Source organism: Cherax quadricarinatus, chromosome 69 (genome assembly GCF_038502225.1).
Source record: "Cherax quadricarinatus isolate ZL_2023a chromosome 69, ASM3850222v1, whole genome shotgun sequence".
Lineage (NCBI taxonomy): Eukaryota > Metazoa > Arthropoda > Malacostraca > Decapoda > Parastacidae > Cherax > Cherax quadricarinatus.
The window spans coordinates 18,464,712-18,483,904 of NC_091360.1; the positions used below are offsets into that span (position 1 = coordinate 18,464,712).

The 19,193-nt window shown below is 43.2% G+C and overlaps 1 protein-coding gene across 3 annotated transcripts in view; it reads right to left on the reverse strand.

Moving 5' to 3' along the window:
* LOC128701878 (organic cation transporter protein) overlaps window positions 1-19,193 on the reverse strand; it is a 181,164-nt gene that overhangs the window by 58,202 nt on the left and 103,769 nt on the right. For all 3 annotated transcript variants that reach the window (XM_053795846.2, XM_053795845.2, XM_053795844.2), the window contains exon 8: window positions 3,793-3,927. In XM_053795846.2, coding sequence (XP_053651821.2) covers window positions 3,793-3,927 — 135 coding nt within the window. The remainder of the gene's footprint in view (window positions 1-3,792; window positions 3,928-19,193) is intronic.

Here is a 19,193-nt window from a genome sequence, read left to right on the forward strand (position 1 = left end):
AACCTACATAACTCTCACACTGTGTGGTATAACAGTAACAACCTACATAACTCTCACACTGTGTGGTATAACAGTAACAACCTACATGACTCACACTGTGTGGTATAACAGTAACAACCTACATAACTCTCACACTGTGTGGTATAACAGTAACAACCTACATAACTCTCACACTGTGTGGTATAACAGTAACAACCTACATAACTCTCACACTGTGTGGTATAACAGTAACAACCTACACGACTCACACTGTGTGGTATAACAGTAACAACCTACATAACTCTCACACTGTGTGGTATAACAGTAACAATCTACATGACTCACACTGTGTGGTATAACAGTAACAATCTACATGACTCTCACACTGTGTGGTATAACAGTAACAACCTGCATGACTCACACTGTGTGGTATAACAGTAACAACCTACATGACTCACACTGTGTGGTATAACAGTAACAACCTACATGACTCACACTGTGTGGTATAACAGTAACAACCTGCACGACTCACACTGTGTGGTATAACAGTAACAATCTACATGACTCTCACACTGTGTGGTATAACAGTAACAACCTGCATGACTCACACTGTGTGGTATAACAGTAACAACCTACATGACTCACACTGTGTGGTATAACAGTAACAACCTACATGACTCACACTGTGTGGTATAACAGTAACAACCTACATGACTCACACTGTGTGGTATAACAGTAACAACCTACATGACTCTCACACTGTGTGGTATAACAGTAACAACCTACATGACTCACACTGTGTGGTATAACAGTAACAACCTACATGACTCACACTGTGTGGTATAACAGTAACAACCTGCACGACTCACACTGTGTGGTATAACAGTAACAATCTACATGACTCTCACACTGTGTGGTATAACAGTAACAACCTACATGACTCACACTGTGTGGTATAACAGTAACAACCTACATGACTCACACTGTGTGGTATAACAGTAACAACCTACATGACTCTCACACTGTGTGGTATAACAGTAACAACCTACACATAGGACACACTGTGTGGTATAACAGTAACAACCTACACATAGGACACACTGTGTGGTATAACAGTAACAACCTACACATAGGACACACTGTGTGGTATAACAGTAACAACCTACACATAGGACACACTGTGTGGTATAACAGTAACAACCTGCACGACTCACACTGTGTGGTATAACAGTAACAATCTACATGACTCTCACACTGTGTGGTATAACAGTAACAACCTGCATGACTCACACTGTGTGGTATAACAGTAACAATCTACATGACTCTCACACTGTGTGGTATAACAGTAACAACCTGCATGACTCACACTGTGTGGTATAACAGTAACAACCTACATGACTCACACTGTGTGGTATAACAGTAACAACCTACATGACTCACACTGTGTGGTATAACAGTAACAACCTACATGACTCACACTGTGTGGTATAACAGTAACAACCTACATGACTCTCACACTGTGTGGTATAACAGTAACAACCTACACATAGGACACACTGTGTGGTATAACAGTAACAACCTACACATAGGACACACTGTGTGGTATAACAGTAACAACCTACACATAGGACACACTGTGTGGTATAACAGTAACAACCTACACATAGGACACACTGTGTGGTATAACAGTAACAACCTACACATAGGACACACTGTGTGGTATAACAGTAACAACCTACACATAGGACACACTGTGTGGTATAACAGTAACAACCTACACATAGGACACACTGTGTGGTATAACAGTAACAACCTACATGACTCACACTGTGTGGTATAACAGTAACAACCTACATGACTCTCACACTGTGTGGTATAACAGTAACAACCTACACATAGGACACACTGTGTGGTATAACAGTAACAACCTACACATAGGACACACTGTGTGGTCGAGCAGGCAGTAAAAACTTACTCAACTCTCACACTAAAATCATGGTCCAAAACATCATTGGAATAAATTCTGTTCTTCCATCGTTTCTATTCAAACACTTATATTACAGCAAGATCAAATTGTAAAACATTCTGTGACATCTTTATAATAATGATAACAACACTAATAATAATGACTCACGAAATCGTAATAACATGATTGCACACAAACCACGGAACGGGTGGGCTTTGAACCCTGAGCAAGTGAATCCTGAAACACCAGGCAAGTGTGAAAGCCACTTGGCCAGCTGGCTGTAGATGTGGCAAACTCTAGTTCAAGACCCCGCTAAACCGCCATCATTACTCACGAAATCGTAATAACACGATTGCGAACAAACCACGGAACAGGTCGGGATAAAATCATTGGATGACTCATACTGTAGACATCTGAATGGCTTACGCATTGGCCTACCTGTTGTTTCAGGTCTTGCTTGCCATGGGTTCAATCACCGCCTGTCCCAAGGTGCGTTAACGATAATATAATAATAATAATAATAATAATAATAATAATAATAATAATAATAATAATAATAATAATAATAATAATAATAATAATAATAATAATGTTAATTATAATTATAAGAAGAAGAAGAGGAAAAAGAAGAAGAAAATACGATACAGACGAAGACAAAGATGATTATCATTATTAATTATATTATTATTTTTTGGGCCACAGGAAAGTTCTAAATTCTTATGGAACTCATTCATCAATGGATACTTAAAATGTTTAGTTCTCTGACTCTCAAATAGGTTTATTAATGAGTGAAATATGAAACTGAGTTCCACAAGAGCTGGAAAAATTTATTCTAAATCTGAGTTCAGTCGTTGTGATCCTCAAATCGAATAACATCATGTGAGTTTGACCTCTAAAGCTCAAGTACAGATCATGTCACCTCTAAATGTCAGTTATTGTGTATATAAATAAATGTCGAGTGTTTTTTTTTTTTTTTCTTGACGGCAATAAATTTAAAATATGAACGAAATTTAAAAAAATACATCTAAACTTTCAAAAGTTATAAGTACCCGCATAATATTTTCAGTATTATTAGTTCATATTTTTTGAAATTTGTAAAATCCTTTTTTTGGCTGGTTAGACACATGTTATGGTTTCCTCCCTCACTAGTGAATGAAGATGTTACCTGTCAAGAACCAGGTAAGTTAAGATGTTACCTGTCAAGAACCAGGTAAGTTAAGATGTTACCTGTCAAGAACCAGGTAGGTAATGATGTTACCTGTCAAGAACGAGGTAAGTTAAGATGTTACCTGTCAAGAACGAGGTAAGTTAAGATGTTGCCTGTCAATAACCAGGTAGGTGATGATGTTACCTGTCAAGAGCGAGGTAGGTGAAGATGTTACCTGTCAAGAACGAGGTAGGTGAATATGTTACATGTCAAGAACGAGGTAGGTGAAGATGTTACCTGTCAAGAACCAGGTAGGTAATGATGTTACCTGTCAGGAACGAGGTAAGTTAAGATGTTACCTGTCAATAACCAGGTAGGTGATGATGTTACCTGTCAAGAACGAGGTAAGTTAAGATGTTACCTGTCAAGAACGAGGTAAGTTAAGATGTTACCTGTCAAGAACCAGGTAGGTGAATATGTTACCTGTCAAGAGCGAGGTAGGTGAAGATGTTACCTGTCAAGAACGAGGTAGGTGAATATGTTACATGTCAAGAACGAGGTAGGTGAAGATGTTACCTGTCAAGAACGACGTAGGTGAAGATGTTACCTGTCAAGAACGAGGTAGGTGAATATGTTACATGTCAAGAACGAGGTAGGTGAAGATGTTACCTGTCAAGAACGAGGTAGGTGAAGATGTTACCTGTCAAGAACCAGGTAGGTGAAGATGTATGATGGGACCTCGACCAACATCGTGGCGATGAAATTTACAAAGATATTGCCAGCCAAACTGTTAGAGTTGTAGGATAGTCCATAGTATAGCAGAGTGCAGACAGTCCTGTCAAACACATCATTATAATATTTACACACAACCTTGACTATGGAAGGGGTTGGGTGGTAAACAGATTTATTCTCTAAGACGAACACAGCTATCTATATATCTTTATTCCGAAACTTTGCCCATGTGTATTACTTATCAACTTCTCGGTATTATATACTATTAACATATTCACAAAGTTATGTATAATTACTAAGACAATCAGAGTTAAATGCATTTGATGAATCAATCATCTCTCTTTCCACAGTTTCAACGTAAACAAAGGTAGTAACTGTTTTATACATGATTGCTTTCTTTCTATAAAAATAATTAATAATATATCAAACAGGTCATGCATGTGTGATTAAATGTTGAGTTGTATTTATAAGTATTCAGCATTTAAGGTTAATATATTAACTGAGGTAAAATGTGAAAATACTTAAAAATATATGGAAACTTAAACATGGGGAAATATCTTAAAATTTGGGTAACTATTGATAGAAATTGGGAAATATGGGAATATGGGAAATAAACATGGGTATAAAAATAGGGATAATGCGGGGAAATGTGAAATATAACGAATATCTTAAATTAAAGATAAACACGAAGGAAAAATGAAGAAATATGAGAAAATACGTTTAGACACGGGGAGTATGTTGTTCTACGTCATGTAAACTCTTGCACCCTGAAATATATCATTCCTCAGTCCTCAAAAAACAATGCTACTGACCCCCCCCCCCCCCCCCAAAAAAAAAAAAAAAAAAAAAAATAACCATGATCTCACTCCAAGAGATGTTTTAGTGGCAAGAAATGAAAAAAATGGAAAAAATTTAACCAAAATATTCCACCATCTTGGAGCCGTGTTGGACTGGAGGCATCCCCAGTGGTCTCGCTACTCCAGAACCAAGACTAGTGATGCCAACAACAAAATCCTCCCAGCAAATAGGCAATACGATTTCATTTGTTTTTGCAAATATATAGGGCCTTAAACCATCCACCAATAACAAAATAACCTTAATCAATATACTTCTACAAAAGTCAAATGCGATGTTTGCAGCCTTCACAGAGACCCACACAAAAGTGAAATATGGATGACAGAAAAATCAGGCAAGAAGGGAAAGTTGGCCTGTATGTTAATGATTCGCTCATTTACACAGACTAACTGAACACCACAAATGGTGTAGATGAAGTTTTAACTATAAAGATCGAGAAGGAAAGCTTAGTTATTGTGGTTGTATATAAGCCACCAGATGCAACTTATCAATAGTTCAAGGAACAGTTATTGAAAATTTATTATTGTCTGGAAAACCTTCCAGCTCCATCCCCGAACATCTTGCTGCTTGGTGACTTTGATTTAAGACATTCAGAATCAAAGAATGTAGCAAATAATGTTGTAGTAGAGGCTATTCCTGGAGGCAGCTCAAATGAAAAGTCACACACACACGAGTTGATGAATCTCTTCAATTAATACACCGTAAGCTAATAGATAGTGGAGCCAACAAGACTGGAAAACAAACTTGGCCATATTTCACAAATCATGAGGACCTGGTAAGAAACATAACAATATCAAAACAACTAATTCGGATCACAGTCTAACCGAAGCCCAGACATATATGTACAGGAATCCTCACCAACCAAATACATAGAGTTACGAAGGTGCCTTCACCAAATTCAACTTCAACATCAAGGACATCAATTAAACATGCTGGGGAAATATCTTAAATACCACAGATTCAAACTGGTGCCTTGAAAAGAACAAATTTCTGGCAGCTGGAGTATGCTCAAGGCATATTCCCCTAAGAAAAAAGAAGAGAAGAGGTTCACTGGAGAGAGAAGGCAAAGAATCACTGGAGCTTCTGAAGTGCAGAGATTATCTGATTAAATGATTTATACAGGATCCAGGAGAGACAAGAGGAGGTTAAAGCAATTAATGAAATTGAAAGAAATTCAATTTTTTGGTTTAGCATATGCCTAAAACAAAGCAAAAACAACATTTAGTATATGGGTCCTTGCTTAGACAAGATGGAACTAACACAGATGACAACAAAGAAATGAGTGAGATACTAAAGTCTCGGTACAAAACTGTGTTTAGCAAGCCATTAATCAGTCTAAACATCGACAATCCAAATCAATTATTTCATGAATGTTTCTCAAAACCTTGTCAATGTATGATAAATTTCTGACATAATCCTAACACCACTGGACTGTGAAAAAGCCAAAGACAACATTCCCATTCCTAGTTCATCAAGATCTGCAAGAAATCCTTTTTACTTGCCTTAAATATGATATGAAGAGGGAGTTTGGACATAGGTATAATCCCACAGTCACTAAAAACTACGGATATGGCCCCACTCCACTAAGGTACAAGCAAAGCAACAACACACAACTAGAGACTAACAGCTCAAATATCCCATATCATAAAATTTTAAGAAGAGTTTTAAGAAGCATGATCACAAATCTTTTTGTATCCCAACAGTTACACAGTTCAGAACAACATGGGTTTAAAGCAGGTCGATAGTGCCTCTCGCAACTACTGGACCACTGTGATATGATCTTGGATGCACTGAAAGACAAACAGAATGTAGATGTAGTTTATGCAAATTTTGACAAGTGCAATCATGTTGTAATGGCGCATAAAATGCTTGCTAATGGGATAACTGGCATGTGGGCAGATAGATCTTTATAGTTATAACCATTTCAACACAGAGTTATAGTAAAGAGTTAAGTCAGAGGTTGCCACAATGAAAATCTCTATTCCAGACAGCACAGTACTAATTCCATATTGTTTCTCATCCTCATATCACACAGAGACAGAGATGTAAACCGTGTTTTTCTCTGCAGACGATATTAAAATACGCATGAGACTGTCGTCCACTGAGGACACGGTAAATCTCCAAGCGAATTTAAAACAAGTTTCCCAATGAGCAACGGAAAATATTATGATATTCAATGTGGACAAATTTTAACTACTCCGTTATGGAAAACTAGAGGAAATAATAGCAGAACAGAGTAAGTTACAAACCCTAACCACACAATAGAGCGATAAAGTAATATGAAGGACTTGGTAGTGTTAATGTGAGAGGATGTCACCTTTGAGGATCACAGCAGTGTCACTATCACATCTGTGAGGGAAATGATAGGATGGATAACGAGAGTCTTCAAAACATGGGATGCCATACCAGTGATGATCCTTTTCTATGAATGCTGCTGCACAGTAACAGTTATATTCAAGGCAGATGAAATCACGGATCTAGAGAAAGTACAGAGAACCTTTACTGCACATTTAAGTTCTGTCAAAAAACTTAATTACTGGAAACGCTAGGAATTACTTGATCTGTACTCACTGAAGAGTAGGCGAGCGAGATACATCATAATGCAAGCCTGGAAAATCCTAGAGGAAATAGTCCCACATCTGCGCACAAAAATCACTCCCTACGAAAGGAAAAGATTGGACAGACATTGCAACACAACCCCAGAGTAGAGTAGAGGCGCCATTAATAAGCTAACAGGAAACATAATAAGCGTCCTTGGGCCCAAGACTGTTCAACAGCCTCCCACCAGTCATAACGGGAATTACTCCTGGCTGCCTTCAAGAAGGAGCTGGATAGATAAACTGCTGCGGCATTGATCCCCGGAACACCCACTCGGTAGAAATATGGAAAATGAAAGAAAATTAATAAACATATAGTAATGGACCGATCCGTGGGGGCGTTGACCCCCGTTAAGTCCTCCAGGGATATGGGAAAATATGGAGAGGTACTGAGAAAATGTGGGAAAATGTGAAGAAATTGGGAGAAACAAACAACAGACAGACACAATACCTTGACCGGAACTATACTCACAAAGTCCAAACATAGGAGAAGAAAACTTATGACGAGGTTTCGGTCCCGACTTGGACCATTAGCTAGTCACACTAACGTACGAAGGTAAGAGAGCAAGTATATACACGAGGAGGGCAGGGAGTGGACAAAGAAAGGAGGAAAAAAGAAGGAAATGGAGACATTTGTTGTATTGGTGGTGGAAGTAATAGTAAGTAGCAGGAATAATAGTAGTGGCACAAGAGACAGAAAGTAGAGTGAAGCGAGGAAATATTAGTAGTAGAAGAAGTTGCAGTAGTAGAGAAGGTCTAAGGACTAGAAATAAGAACTTTGCAGAAAAGTTAATTACTCACGACGGTGGGGCCACAAACCTAGGAATATGCTGAAGGATAGAACACACCTAGGCAGAAGAAAAATAAAGACAAAGAAAATATAGGTAAGGAGAAGAGATAAAGATCAGGTTAAGTCTCGAGTGCTCTGAAATTTAGAGGATTTGACAATATAATGACAAAGCCACGACTAAGATCCATATTAGGAAAGTTGTATATAAAGGATGCCTTAATAAGACAGCGTCCGTGAAGGCTAGAAGAAGGGTAGACAGTTTTGGCAGCGACGAGTCAGTGGGAAGAATTAGACACATGTGCAATCTCAGGGTATTTTATTGTAGACATATCGCCTGACAGTGGCTTTCTCAATATAATTCAAGGACGTAATGGGAAGACTTCGCTGCTCATCACCAAATTCAAGGGTAAGGGACTGATTACCTCATTTTTGCATATAGTTCTGCAGGTTTCCCATTATGTCCTTGAATTTTATTGATAAAGCAACTGGATGACGAAATGTTTACAAATAAAAATACTCAGATGTTGCACATGTGTTTAATTCTTCATCTTGTCGGTATTGTATACCATTCTTGTACACCAGTCAATAGGATGACTTTGATCTTTAACATGAGAGAAAAGGGAATTATTGGTGCTGGCAGATCTAACACATCAGAAGGAAAGTAGCCAATTTCTCCAAAGTATTGAAGAGAACTAGAGAAGCAGGAAATAGAGTAAACTCTGGAAGTAACAAAAGCAGAAGAAAAGGTATGAATTGGATTAATATGAAAGGTGTCAGTTTGGCGAAAAGTAAGTCTGATGTTTAAGGAACGGAAAGAGATGTTAAGAGTAGAGAGACTGGAAATATAAGGAACGTAAGAACAGGAGGGTTTGGGAAGAAAGAAATTCCGTTTAGTATGTGAGAAGGCAGAGTTTATGAAATCGGAAATGCAGCCAAGACGAGAGAACGAATTGTGAAGAGTAAAAATTTCAGAGCCATAAACTGAAGGTCACAAATGCGGAGAGCACAGAGAAAGAGAGAAATAAAAATTGCTCCCTCTTGCCAGAGGGAGCAGTGTAAGAAAATCTATGAATATACATGCCACTGTGCATAAGCTTGTGATAAACGAGAAAAGCAAAGCCTGTAGCCACGCTATGGACATGTACATCAAGAAAAGAAAGCAAAGAGTTAGAATTCCATTCCGGTCTGAGCATGATGGAAAAAGCTAGATTGTTACGATCATCGAGAAATGGTAGGGAGAGACTAGAGTCACGGAAAAAAATCAAAGATATCATTCACACAGCATTGCCAGAGTTCAAGTCACACACCAATAATAGGAAGTAGAGCAGTTTCGAAGTATTATATATAAATAAAGGTTAGCAAGAACACGGGATGGAGGAGAGCCAATAACAACACCGAAGGAATGAGAATAAAATTGACTTTGAATTGAAAAAGAGGTAGAGTTAATTAACACAAAGGTGAATTAGATCAGGAAAGACATCAGTGGTTATAGGGAGATGAAGTAACCGTTCATTGACCTTCACTCTATGAAAATTAAGAAATTATCAAGAGAGGCATTATTGAAGAGGCACTCAACGTCATGCATCTTACAGGCCGGAAGAGGGTGAATACGTTTCACGAAGTGCCCCTAGGCCTGGTGGGTAAAGCTTTCGCGTCACATGGCGAGGATCCGGGTTCGATTCCCCGCGAGGGTAGAAACATTGGGCACGTTTCTTTACACCGGTTGTCTATGTTCCCCATCAGTAGTAAAATGGGTACCTGGGTGTTAGAGAACTGGTGTGGGTCGCATCCTAGGACAAAACTAACCTAATTTGCCCAAAATGCTCTGCATAACAAGTGGCTTTCTATATAGTAGTATGTCATTGATGTCAGCTATGGTCTGTATACCTTGTACATGTACCTATTGTTATTATTATTATTATTATTATTATTATTATTATTATTATTATTATTATTATTATTAATATTATTAAGCCTTGAGAATGATGCGGGTGAGCAGGCGAAAAAGTACCATGGGTGTGTTTACATCTGGGAATGTGAATGTCATGAGTCTGCTGAGATGTGATATGGGAATGAAATAACACTTGTTCTTGCTCTGGTTGCCTTATGTATAAAGTTGAGGAAGAAAATAACCTGCCGAGTCTGACCTGTCTTGGTCAGTACCATGCTGGCAACCGACACTACCTACAAATGCATGCACATAATATGAATCACAGGTCATAGGAGACACACCCCTCCAACCGTCATACCGGCTGGTATCCCTCCAACCGTAATACCGGCTGGTACCCCACCAACCGTCATACCGGCTGGTACATTGGTATAATTATATTATACGTACATAGACTACAGATAGCACTGACAGTATATTAGGAGTATTGACATGATTTTGTACGCATGTGAGATTTGTGTGAGTGTGTGTGTGTGTGTGTGTGTGTATGTGTGTGTGTGTGTGTGTGTGTGTGTGTGTGTGTGTGTGTGTGTGTGTGTGTGTGTGTGTGTGTGTGTGTGTGTGTGTGTGTGTGCATGTGTGAGTATGAGAGTGTACGTTCGGTTGTATGGAAGGGAGAAACATTTGGGTGAATGTGGGGGAGTAATAGTGGTGGTGATGTCAGGATCAGTAGATAAATATATGACAAAAAATAAAAGAAATATAAATTGCATAAAAATAATCAAGAGAATAGTTATTGAGTGAGTCTGTGTTGGAGTCTGCCTGAGCTGCGATCATGTTGGTAATAGTGAGTCTGTGTTGGAGTCTGCCTGAGCTGCGATCATGTTGGTAATAGTGAGTCTGTGTTGGAGTCTGCCTGAGCTGCGGAGATCATGTTGGTAATAGTGAGTCTGTGTTGGAGTCTGCCTGAGCTGCGATCATGTTGGTAATAGTGAGTCTGTGTTGGAGTCTGCCTGAGCTGCGATCATGTTGGTAATAGTGAGTCTGTGTTGGAGTCTGCCTGAGCTGCGGAGATCATGTTGGTAATAGTGAGTCAGTGTTGGAGTCTGCCTGAGCTGCGATCATGTTGGTAATAGTGAGTCTGTGTTGGAGTCTGCCTGAGCTGCGATCATGTTGGTAATAGTGAGTCTGTGTTGGAGTCTGCCTGAGCTGCGGAGATCATGTTGGTAATAGTGAGTCTGTGTTGGAGTCTGCCTGAGCTGCGATCATGTTGGTAATAGTGAGTCTGTGTTGGAGTCTGCCTGAGCTGCGATCATGTTGGCAATAGTGAGTCTGTGTTGGAGTTTGCCTGAGCTGCGGAGATCATGTTGGTAATAGTGAGTCTGTGTTGGAGTCTGCCTGAGCTGCGATCATGTTGGTAATAGTGAGTCTGTGTTGGAGTCTGCCTGAGCTGCGATCATGTTGGTAATAGTGAGTCTGTGTTGGAGTCTGCCTGAGCTGCGATCATGTTGGTAATAGTGAGTCTGTGTTGGAGTCTGCCTGAGCTGCGATCATGTTGGTAATAGTGAGTCTGTGTTGGAGTCTGCCTGAGCTGCGGAGATCATGTTGGTAATAGTGAGTCTGTGTTGGAGTCTGCCTGAGCTGCGATCATGTTGGTAATAGTGAGTCTGTGTTGGAGTCTGCCTGAGCTGCGATCATGTTGGTAATAGTGAGTCTGTGTTGGAGTCTGCCTGAGCTGCGGAGATCATGTTGGTAATAGTGAGTCTGTGTTGGAGTCTGCCTGAGCTGCGATCATGTTGGTAATAGTGAGTCTGTGTTGGAGTCTGCCTGAGCTGCGATCATGTTGGTAATAGTGAGTCTGTGTTGGAGTCTGCCTGAGCTGCGGAGATCATGTTGGTAATAGTGAGTCTGTGTTGGAGTCTGCCTGAGCTGCGATCATGTTGGTAATAGTGAGTCTGTGTTGGAGTCTGCCTGAGCTGCGATCATGTTGGTAATAGTGAGTCTGTGTTGGAGTTTGCCTGAGCTGCGGAGATCATGTTGGTAATAGTGAGTCTGTGTTGGAGTCTGCCTGAGCTGCGATCATGTTGGTAATAGTGAGTCTGTGTTGGAGTCTGCCTGAGCTGCGATCATGTTGGTAATAGTGAGTCTGTGTTGGAGTCTGCCTGAGCTGCGATCATGTTGGTAATAGTGAGTCTGTGTTGGAGTCTGCCTGAGCTGCGATCATGTTGGTAATAGTGAGTCTGTGTTGGAGTCTGCCTGAGCTGCGATCATGTTGGTAATAGTGAGTCTGTGTTGGAGTCTGCCTGAGCTGCGATCATGTTGGTAATAGTAAGTCTGTGTTGGAGTCTGCCTGAGCTGCGGAGATCATGTTGGTAATAGTGAGTCTGTGTTGGAGTCTGCCTGAGCTGCGATCATGTTGGTAATAGTGAGTCTGTGTTGGAGTCTGCCTGAGCTGCGATCATGTTGGTAATAGTGAGTCTGTGTTGGAGTCTGCCTGAGCTGCGATCATGTTGGTAATAGTGAGTCTGTGTTGGAGTCTGCCTGAGCTGCGATCATGTTGGTAATAGTGAGTCTGTGTTGGAGTCTGCCTGAGCTGCGGAGATCATGTTGGTAATAGTGAGTCTGTGTTGGAGTCTGCCTGAGCTGCGATAATGTTGGTAATAGTGAGTCTGTGTTGGAGTCTGCCTGAGCTGCGGAGATCATGTTGGTAATAGTGAGTTTGTGTTGGAGTCTGCCTGAGCTGCGATCATGTTGGTAATAGTGAGTCTGTGTTGGAGTCTGCCTGAGCTGCGATCATGTTGGTAATAGTGAGTCTGTGTTGGAGTCTGCCTGAGCTGCGGAGATCATGTTGGTAATAGTGAGTCTGTGTTGGAGTCTGCCTGAGCTGCGATCATGTTGGTAATAGTGAGTCTGTGTTGGAGTCTGCCTGAGCTGCGATCATGTTGGTAATAGTGAGTCTGTGTTGGAGTCTGCCTGAGCTGCGGAGATCATGTTGGTAATAGTGAGTCTGTGTTGGAGTCTGCCTGAGCTGCGGAGATCATGTTGGTAATAGTGAGTCTGTGTTGGAGTCTGCCTGAGCTGCGGAGATCATGTTGGTAATAGTGAGTCTGTGTTGGAGTCTGCCTGAGCTGTGGAGATCATGTTGGTAATAGTGAGTCTGTGTTGGAGTCTGCCTGAGCTGCGGAGATCATGTTGGTAATAGTGAGTCTGTGTTGGAGTCTGCCTGAGCTGCGGAGATCATGTTGGTAATAGTGAGTCTGTGTTGGAGTCTGCCTGAGCTGCGGAGATCATGTTGGTAATAGTGAGTCTGTGTTGGAGTCTGCCTGAGCTGCGGATATCATGTTGGTAATAGTGAGTCTGTGTTGGAGTCTGCCTGAGCTGCGGAGATCATGTTGGTAATAGTGAGTCTGTGTTGGAGTCTGCCTGAGCTGCGGATATCATGTTGGTAATAGTGAGTCTGTGTTGGAGTCTGCCTGAGCTGCGGAGATCATGTTGGTAATAGTGAGTCTGTGTTGGAGTCTGCCTGAGCTGCGGAGATCATGTTGGTAATAGTGAGTCTGTGTTGGAGTCTGCCTGAGCTGCGGAGATCATGTTGGTAATAGTGAGTCTCTGTTGGAGTCTGCCTGAGCTGCGGAGATCATATTGGTAATAGTGAGTCTGTGTTGGAGTCTGCCTGAGCTGCGGAGATCATGTTGGTAATAGTGAGTCTCTGTTGGAGTCTGCCTGAGCTGCGGAGATCATGTTGGTGATAGTGAGTTTGTGTTGGAGTCTGCCTGAGCTGCGGAGATCATGTTGGTAATAGTGAGTCTGTGTTGGAGTCTGCCTGAGCTGCGGAGATCATGTTGGTAATAGTGAGTCTGTGTTGGAGTCTGCCTGAGCTGCGGAGATCATGTTGGTAATAGTGAGTCTGTGTTGGAGTCTGCCTGAGCTGCGGAGATCACGTTGGTAATAGTGAGTCTGTGTTGGAGTCTGCCTGAGCTGCGGAGATCATGTTGGTAATAGTGAGTCTCTGCTGGAGTCTGCCTGAGCGGCGGAGATCATGTTGGTAATAGTGAGTCTCTTTTGGAGTCTGCCTGAGCTGCGGAGATCAGGTTGGTAATAGTGAGTCTGTGTTGGAGTCTGCCTGAGCTGGGGAGATCATGTTGGTAATAGTGAGTCTGTGTTGGAGTCTGCCTGAGCTGCGGAGATCATGTTGGTAATAGTGAGTCTGTGTTGGAGTCTGTCTGAGCTGCGGAGATCATGTTGGTAATAGTGAGTCTGTGTTGGAGTCTGCCTGAGCTGCGGAGATCATGTTGGTAATAGTGAGTCTCTGTTGGAGTCTGCCTGAGCTGCGGAGATCATGTTGGTAATAGTGAGTCTGTGTTGGAGTCTGCCTGAGCTGCGGAGATCATGTTGGTAATAGTGAGTCTGTGTTGGAGTCTGCCTGAGCTGCGGAGATCATGTTGGTAATAGTGAGTTTGTGTTGGAGACTGCCTGAGCTGCGGAGATCAAGTTGGTAATAGTGAGTCTTTGTTGGAGTCTGCCTGAGCTGCGGAGATCATGTTGGTAATAGTGAGTCTGTGTTGGAGTCTGCCTGAGCTGCGGAGATCAAGTTGGTAATAGTGAGTCTGTGTTGGAGTCTGCCTGAGCTGCGGAGATCATGTTGGTAATAGTGAGTCTGTGTTGGAGTCTGCCTGAGCTGCGGAGATCATGTTGGTAATAGTGAGTCTGTGATGGAGTCTGCCTGAGCTGCGGAGATCATGTTGGTAATAGTGAGTCTGTGTTGGAGTCTGCCTGAGCTGCGGAGATCATGTTGGTAATAGTGAGTCTGTGTTGGAGTCTGCCTGAGCTGCGGAGATCATGTTGGTAATAGTGAGTCTGTGTTGGAGTCTGCCTGAGCTGCGGAGATCACGTTGGTAATAGTGAGTCTGTGTTGGAGTCTGCCTGAGCTGCAGAGATCAGGTTGGTAATAGTGAGTTTGTGTTGGAGTCTGCCTGAGCTGCGGAGATCATGTTGGTAATAGTGAGTCTGTGTTGGAGTCTGCCTGAGCTGCGATCATGTTGGTAATAGTGAGTCTGTGTTGGAGTCTGCCTGAGCTGCGGAGATCATGTTGGTAATAGTGAGTTTGTGTTGGAGTCTGCCTGAGCTGCGGAGATCATGTTGGTAATAGTGAGTCTGTGATGGAGTCTGCCTGAGCTGCGATCATGTTGGTAATAGTGAGTCTGTGTTGGAGTCTGCCTGAGCTGCGGAGATCATGTTGGTAATAGTGAGTTTGTGTTGGAGTATGCGTGAGCTGCGGAGATCATGTTGGTAATTGTGAGTCTGTGATGGAGTCTGCCTGAGCTGCGATCATGTTGGTAATAGTGAGTCTGTGTTGGAGTCTGCCTGAGCTGCGGAGATCATGTTGGTAATAGTGAGTTTGTGTTGGAGTCTGCGTGAGCTGCGGAGATCATGTTGGTAATAGTGAGTCTGTGTTGGAGTCTGCCTGAGCTGTGGAGATCATGTTGGTAATAGTGAGTCTGTGTTGGAGTCTGCCTGAGCTGCGGAGATCATGTTGGTAATAGTGAGTCTGTGTTGGAGTCTGCCTGAGCTGCGGAGATCAGGTTGGTAATAGTGAGTCTGTGTTGGAGTCTGCCTGAGCTGCAGAGATCAGGTTGGTAATAGTGAGTCTGTGATGGAGTCTGCCTGAGCTGCGATCATGTTGGTAATAGTGAGTCTGTGTTGGAGTCTGCCTGAGCTGCGGAGATCATGTTGGTAATAGTGAGTCTGTGTTGGAGTCTGCCTGAGCTGCAGAGATCATGTTTGTAATAGTGAGTCTGTGTTGGAGTCTGCCTGAGCTGCGGAGATCAGGTTGGTAATAGTGAGTCTGTGTTGGAGTCTGCCTGAGCTGCGGAGATTATGTTGGTAATAGTGAGTCTGTGTTGGAGTTTGCCTGAGCTGCGGAGATCTGGTTGGTAACAGTGAGTCTGTGTTGGAGTCTGCCTGAGCTGCGGAGATCGTGTTGGTAATAGTGGGTCTGTGTTGGAGTCTGCCTGAGCTGCTGAGATCATGTTGGTGATAGTGAGTCTGTGTTGGAGTCTGCCTGAGCTGCGGAGATCATGTTGGTAATAGTGAGTCTGTGTTGGAGTTTGCCTGAGCTGCGGAGATCATGTTGGTAATAGTGAGTCTGTGTTGGAGTCTGCCTGAACTGCTGAGATCATGTTGGTAATAGTGAGTCTGTGTTGGAGTCTGCCTGAGCTGCGGAGATCAGGTTGGTAATAGTGAGTCTGTGTTGGAGTCTGCCTGAGCTGCGGAGATCATGTTGGTAATAGTGAGTCTGTGTTGGAGTCTGCCTGAGCTGCGAAGATCATGTTGGTAATAGTGAGTCTGTGTTGGAGTCTGTCTGAGCTGCGAAGATCAGGTTGGTAATAGTGAGTCTGTATTGGAGTCTGCCTGAGCTGCGAAGATCAGGTTGGTAATAGTGAGTCTGTGTTGGAGTCTGCCTGAGCTGCGAAGATCAGGTTGGTAATAGTGAGTCTGTGTTGGAGTCTGCCTGAGCTGCGGAGATCATGTTGGTAATAGTGAGTCTGTGTTGGAGTCTGCCTGAGCTGCGGAGATCATGTTGGTAATAGTGAGTCTGTGTTGGAGTCTGCCTGAGCTGCGGATATCATGTTGGTAATAGTGAGTCTGTGTTGGAGTCTGCCTGAGCTGCGGAGATCATGTTGGTAATAGTGAGTCTGTGTTGGAGTCTGCCTGAGCTGCGGATATCATGTTGGTAATAGTGAGTCTGTGTTGGAGTCTGCCTGAGCTGCGGAGATCATGTTGGTAATAGTGAGTCTGTGTTGGAGTCTGCCTGAGCTGCGGAGATCATGTTGGTAATAGTGAGTCTGTGTTGGAGTCTGCCTGAGCTGCGGAGATCATGTTGGTAATAGTGAGTCTCTGTTGGAGTCTGCCTGAGCTGCGGAGATCATATTGGTAATAGTGAGTCTGTGTTGGAGTCTGCCTGAGCTGCGGAGATCATGTTGGTAATAGTGAGTCTCTGCTGGAGTCTGCCTGAGCGGCGGAGATCATGTTGGTAATAGTGAGTCTCTTTTGGAGTCTGCCTGAGCTGCGGAGATCAGGTTGGTAATAGTGAGTCTGTGTTGGAGTCTGCCTGAGCTGGGGAGATCATGTTGGTAATAGTGAGTCTGTGTTGGAGTCTGCCTGAGCTGCGGAGATCATGTTGGTAATAGTGAGTCTGTGTTGGAGTCTGTCTGAGCTGCGGAGATCATGTTGGTAATAGTGAGTCTGTGTTGGAGTCTGCCTGAGCTGCGGAGATCATGTTGGTAATAGTGAGTCTCTGTTGGAGTCTGCCTGAGCTGCGGAGATCATGTTGGTAATAGTGAGTCTGTGTTGGAGTCTGCCTGAGCTGCGGAGATCATGTTGGTAATAGTGAGTCTGTGTTGGAGTCTGCCTGAGCTGCGGAGATCATGTTGGTAATAGTGAGTTTGTGTTGGAGACTGCCTGAGCTGCGGAGATCAAGTTGGTAATAGTGAGTATTTGTTGGAGTCTGCCTGAGCTGCGGAGATCATGTTGGTAATAGTGAGTCTGTGTTGGAGTCTGCCTGAGCTGCGGAGATCAAGTTGGTAATAGTGAGTCTGTGTTGGAGTCTGCCTGAGCTGCGGAGATCATGTTGGTAATAGTGAGTCTGTGTTGGAGTCTGCCTGAGCTGCGGAGATCATGTTGGTAATAGTGAGTCTGTGATGGAGTCTGCCTGAGCTGCGGAGATCATGTTGGTAATAGTGAGTCTGTGTTGGAGTCTGCCTGAGCTGCGGAGATCATGTTGGTAATAGTGAGTCTGTGTTGGAGTCTGCCTGAGCTGCGGAGATCATGTTGGTAATAGTGAGTCTGTGTTGGAGTCTGCCTGAGCTGCGGAGATCACGTTGGTAATAGTGAGTCTGTGTTGGAGTCTGCCTGAGCTGCAGAGATCAGGTTGGTAATAGTGAGTTTGTGTTGGAGTCTGCCTGAGCTGCGGAGATCATGTTGGTAATAGTGAGTCTGTGTTGGAGTCTGCCTGAGCTGCGATCATGTTGGTAATAGTGAGTCTGTGTTGGAGTCTGCCTGAGCTGCGGAGATCATGTTGGTAATAGTGAGTTTGTGTTGGAGTCTGCCTGAGCTGCGGAGATCATGTTGGTAATAGTGAGTCTGTGATGGAGTCTGCCTGAGCTGCGATCATGTTGGTAATAGTGAGTCTGTGTTGGAGTCTGCCTGAGCTGCGGAGATCATGTTGGTAATAGTGAGTTTGTGTTGGAGTATGCGTGAGCTGCGGAGATCATGTTGGTAATAGTGAGTCTGTGATGGAGTCTGCCTGAGCTGCGATCATGTTGGTAATAGTGAGTCTGTGTTGGAGTCTGCCTGAGCTGCGGAGATCATGTTGGTAATAGTGAGTTTGTGTTGGAGTCTGCGTGAGCTGCGGAGATCATGTTGGTAATAGTGAGTCTGTGTTGGAGTCTGCCTGAGCTGTGGAGATCATGTTGGTAATAGTGAGTCTGTGTTGGAGTCTGCCTGAGCTGCGGAGATCATGTTGGTAATAGTGAGTCTGTGTTGGAGTCTGCCTGAGCTGCGGAGATCAGGTTGGTAATAGTGAGTCTGTGTTGGAGTCTGCCTGAGCTGCAGAGATCAGGTTGGTAATAGTGAGTCTGTGATGGAGTCTGCCTGAGCTGCGATCATGTTGGTAATAGTGAGTCTGTGTTGGAGTCTGCCTGAGCTGCGGAGATCATGTTGGTAATAGTGAGTCTGTGTTGGAGTCTGCCTGAGCTGCAGAGATCATGTTTGTAATAGTGAGTCTGTGTTGGAGTCTGCCTGAGCTGCGGAGATCAGGTTGGTAATAGTGAGTCTGTGTTGGAGTCTGCCTGAGCTGCGGAGATTATGTTGGTAATAGTGAGTCTGTGTTGGAGTTTGCCTGAGCTGCGGAGATCTGGTTGGTAACAGTGAGTCTGTGTTGGAGTCTGCCTGAGCTGCGGAGATCGTGTTGGTAATAGTGGGTCTGTGTTGGAGTCTGCCTGAGCTGCTGAGATCATGTTGGTGATAGTGAGTCTGTGTTGGAGTCTGCCTGAGCTGCGGAGATCATGTTGGTAATAGTGAGTCTGTGTTGGAGTTTGCCTGAGCTGCGGAGATCATGTTGGTAATAGTGAGTCTGTGTTGGAGTCTGCCTGAACTGCTGAGATCATGTTGGTAATAGTGAGTCTGTGTTGGAGTCTGCCTGAGCTGCGGAGATCAGGTTGGTAATAGTGAGTCTGTAT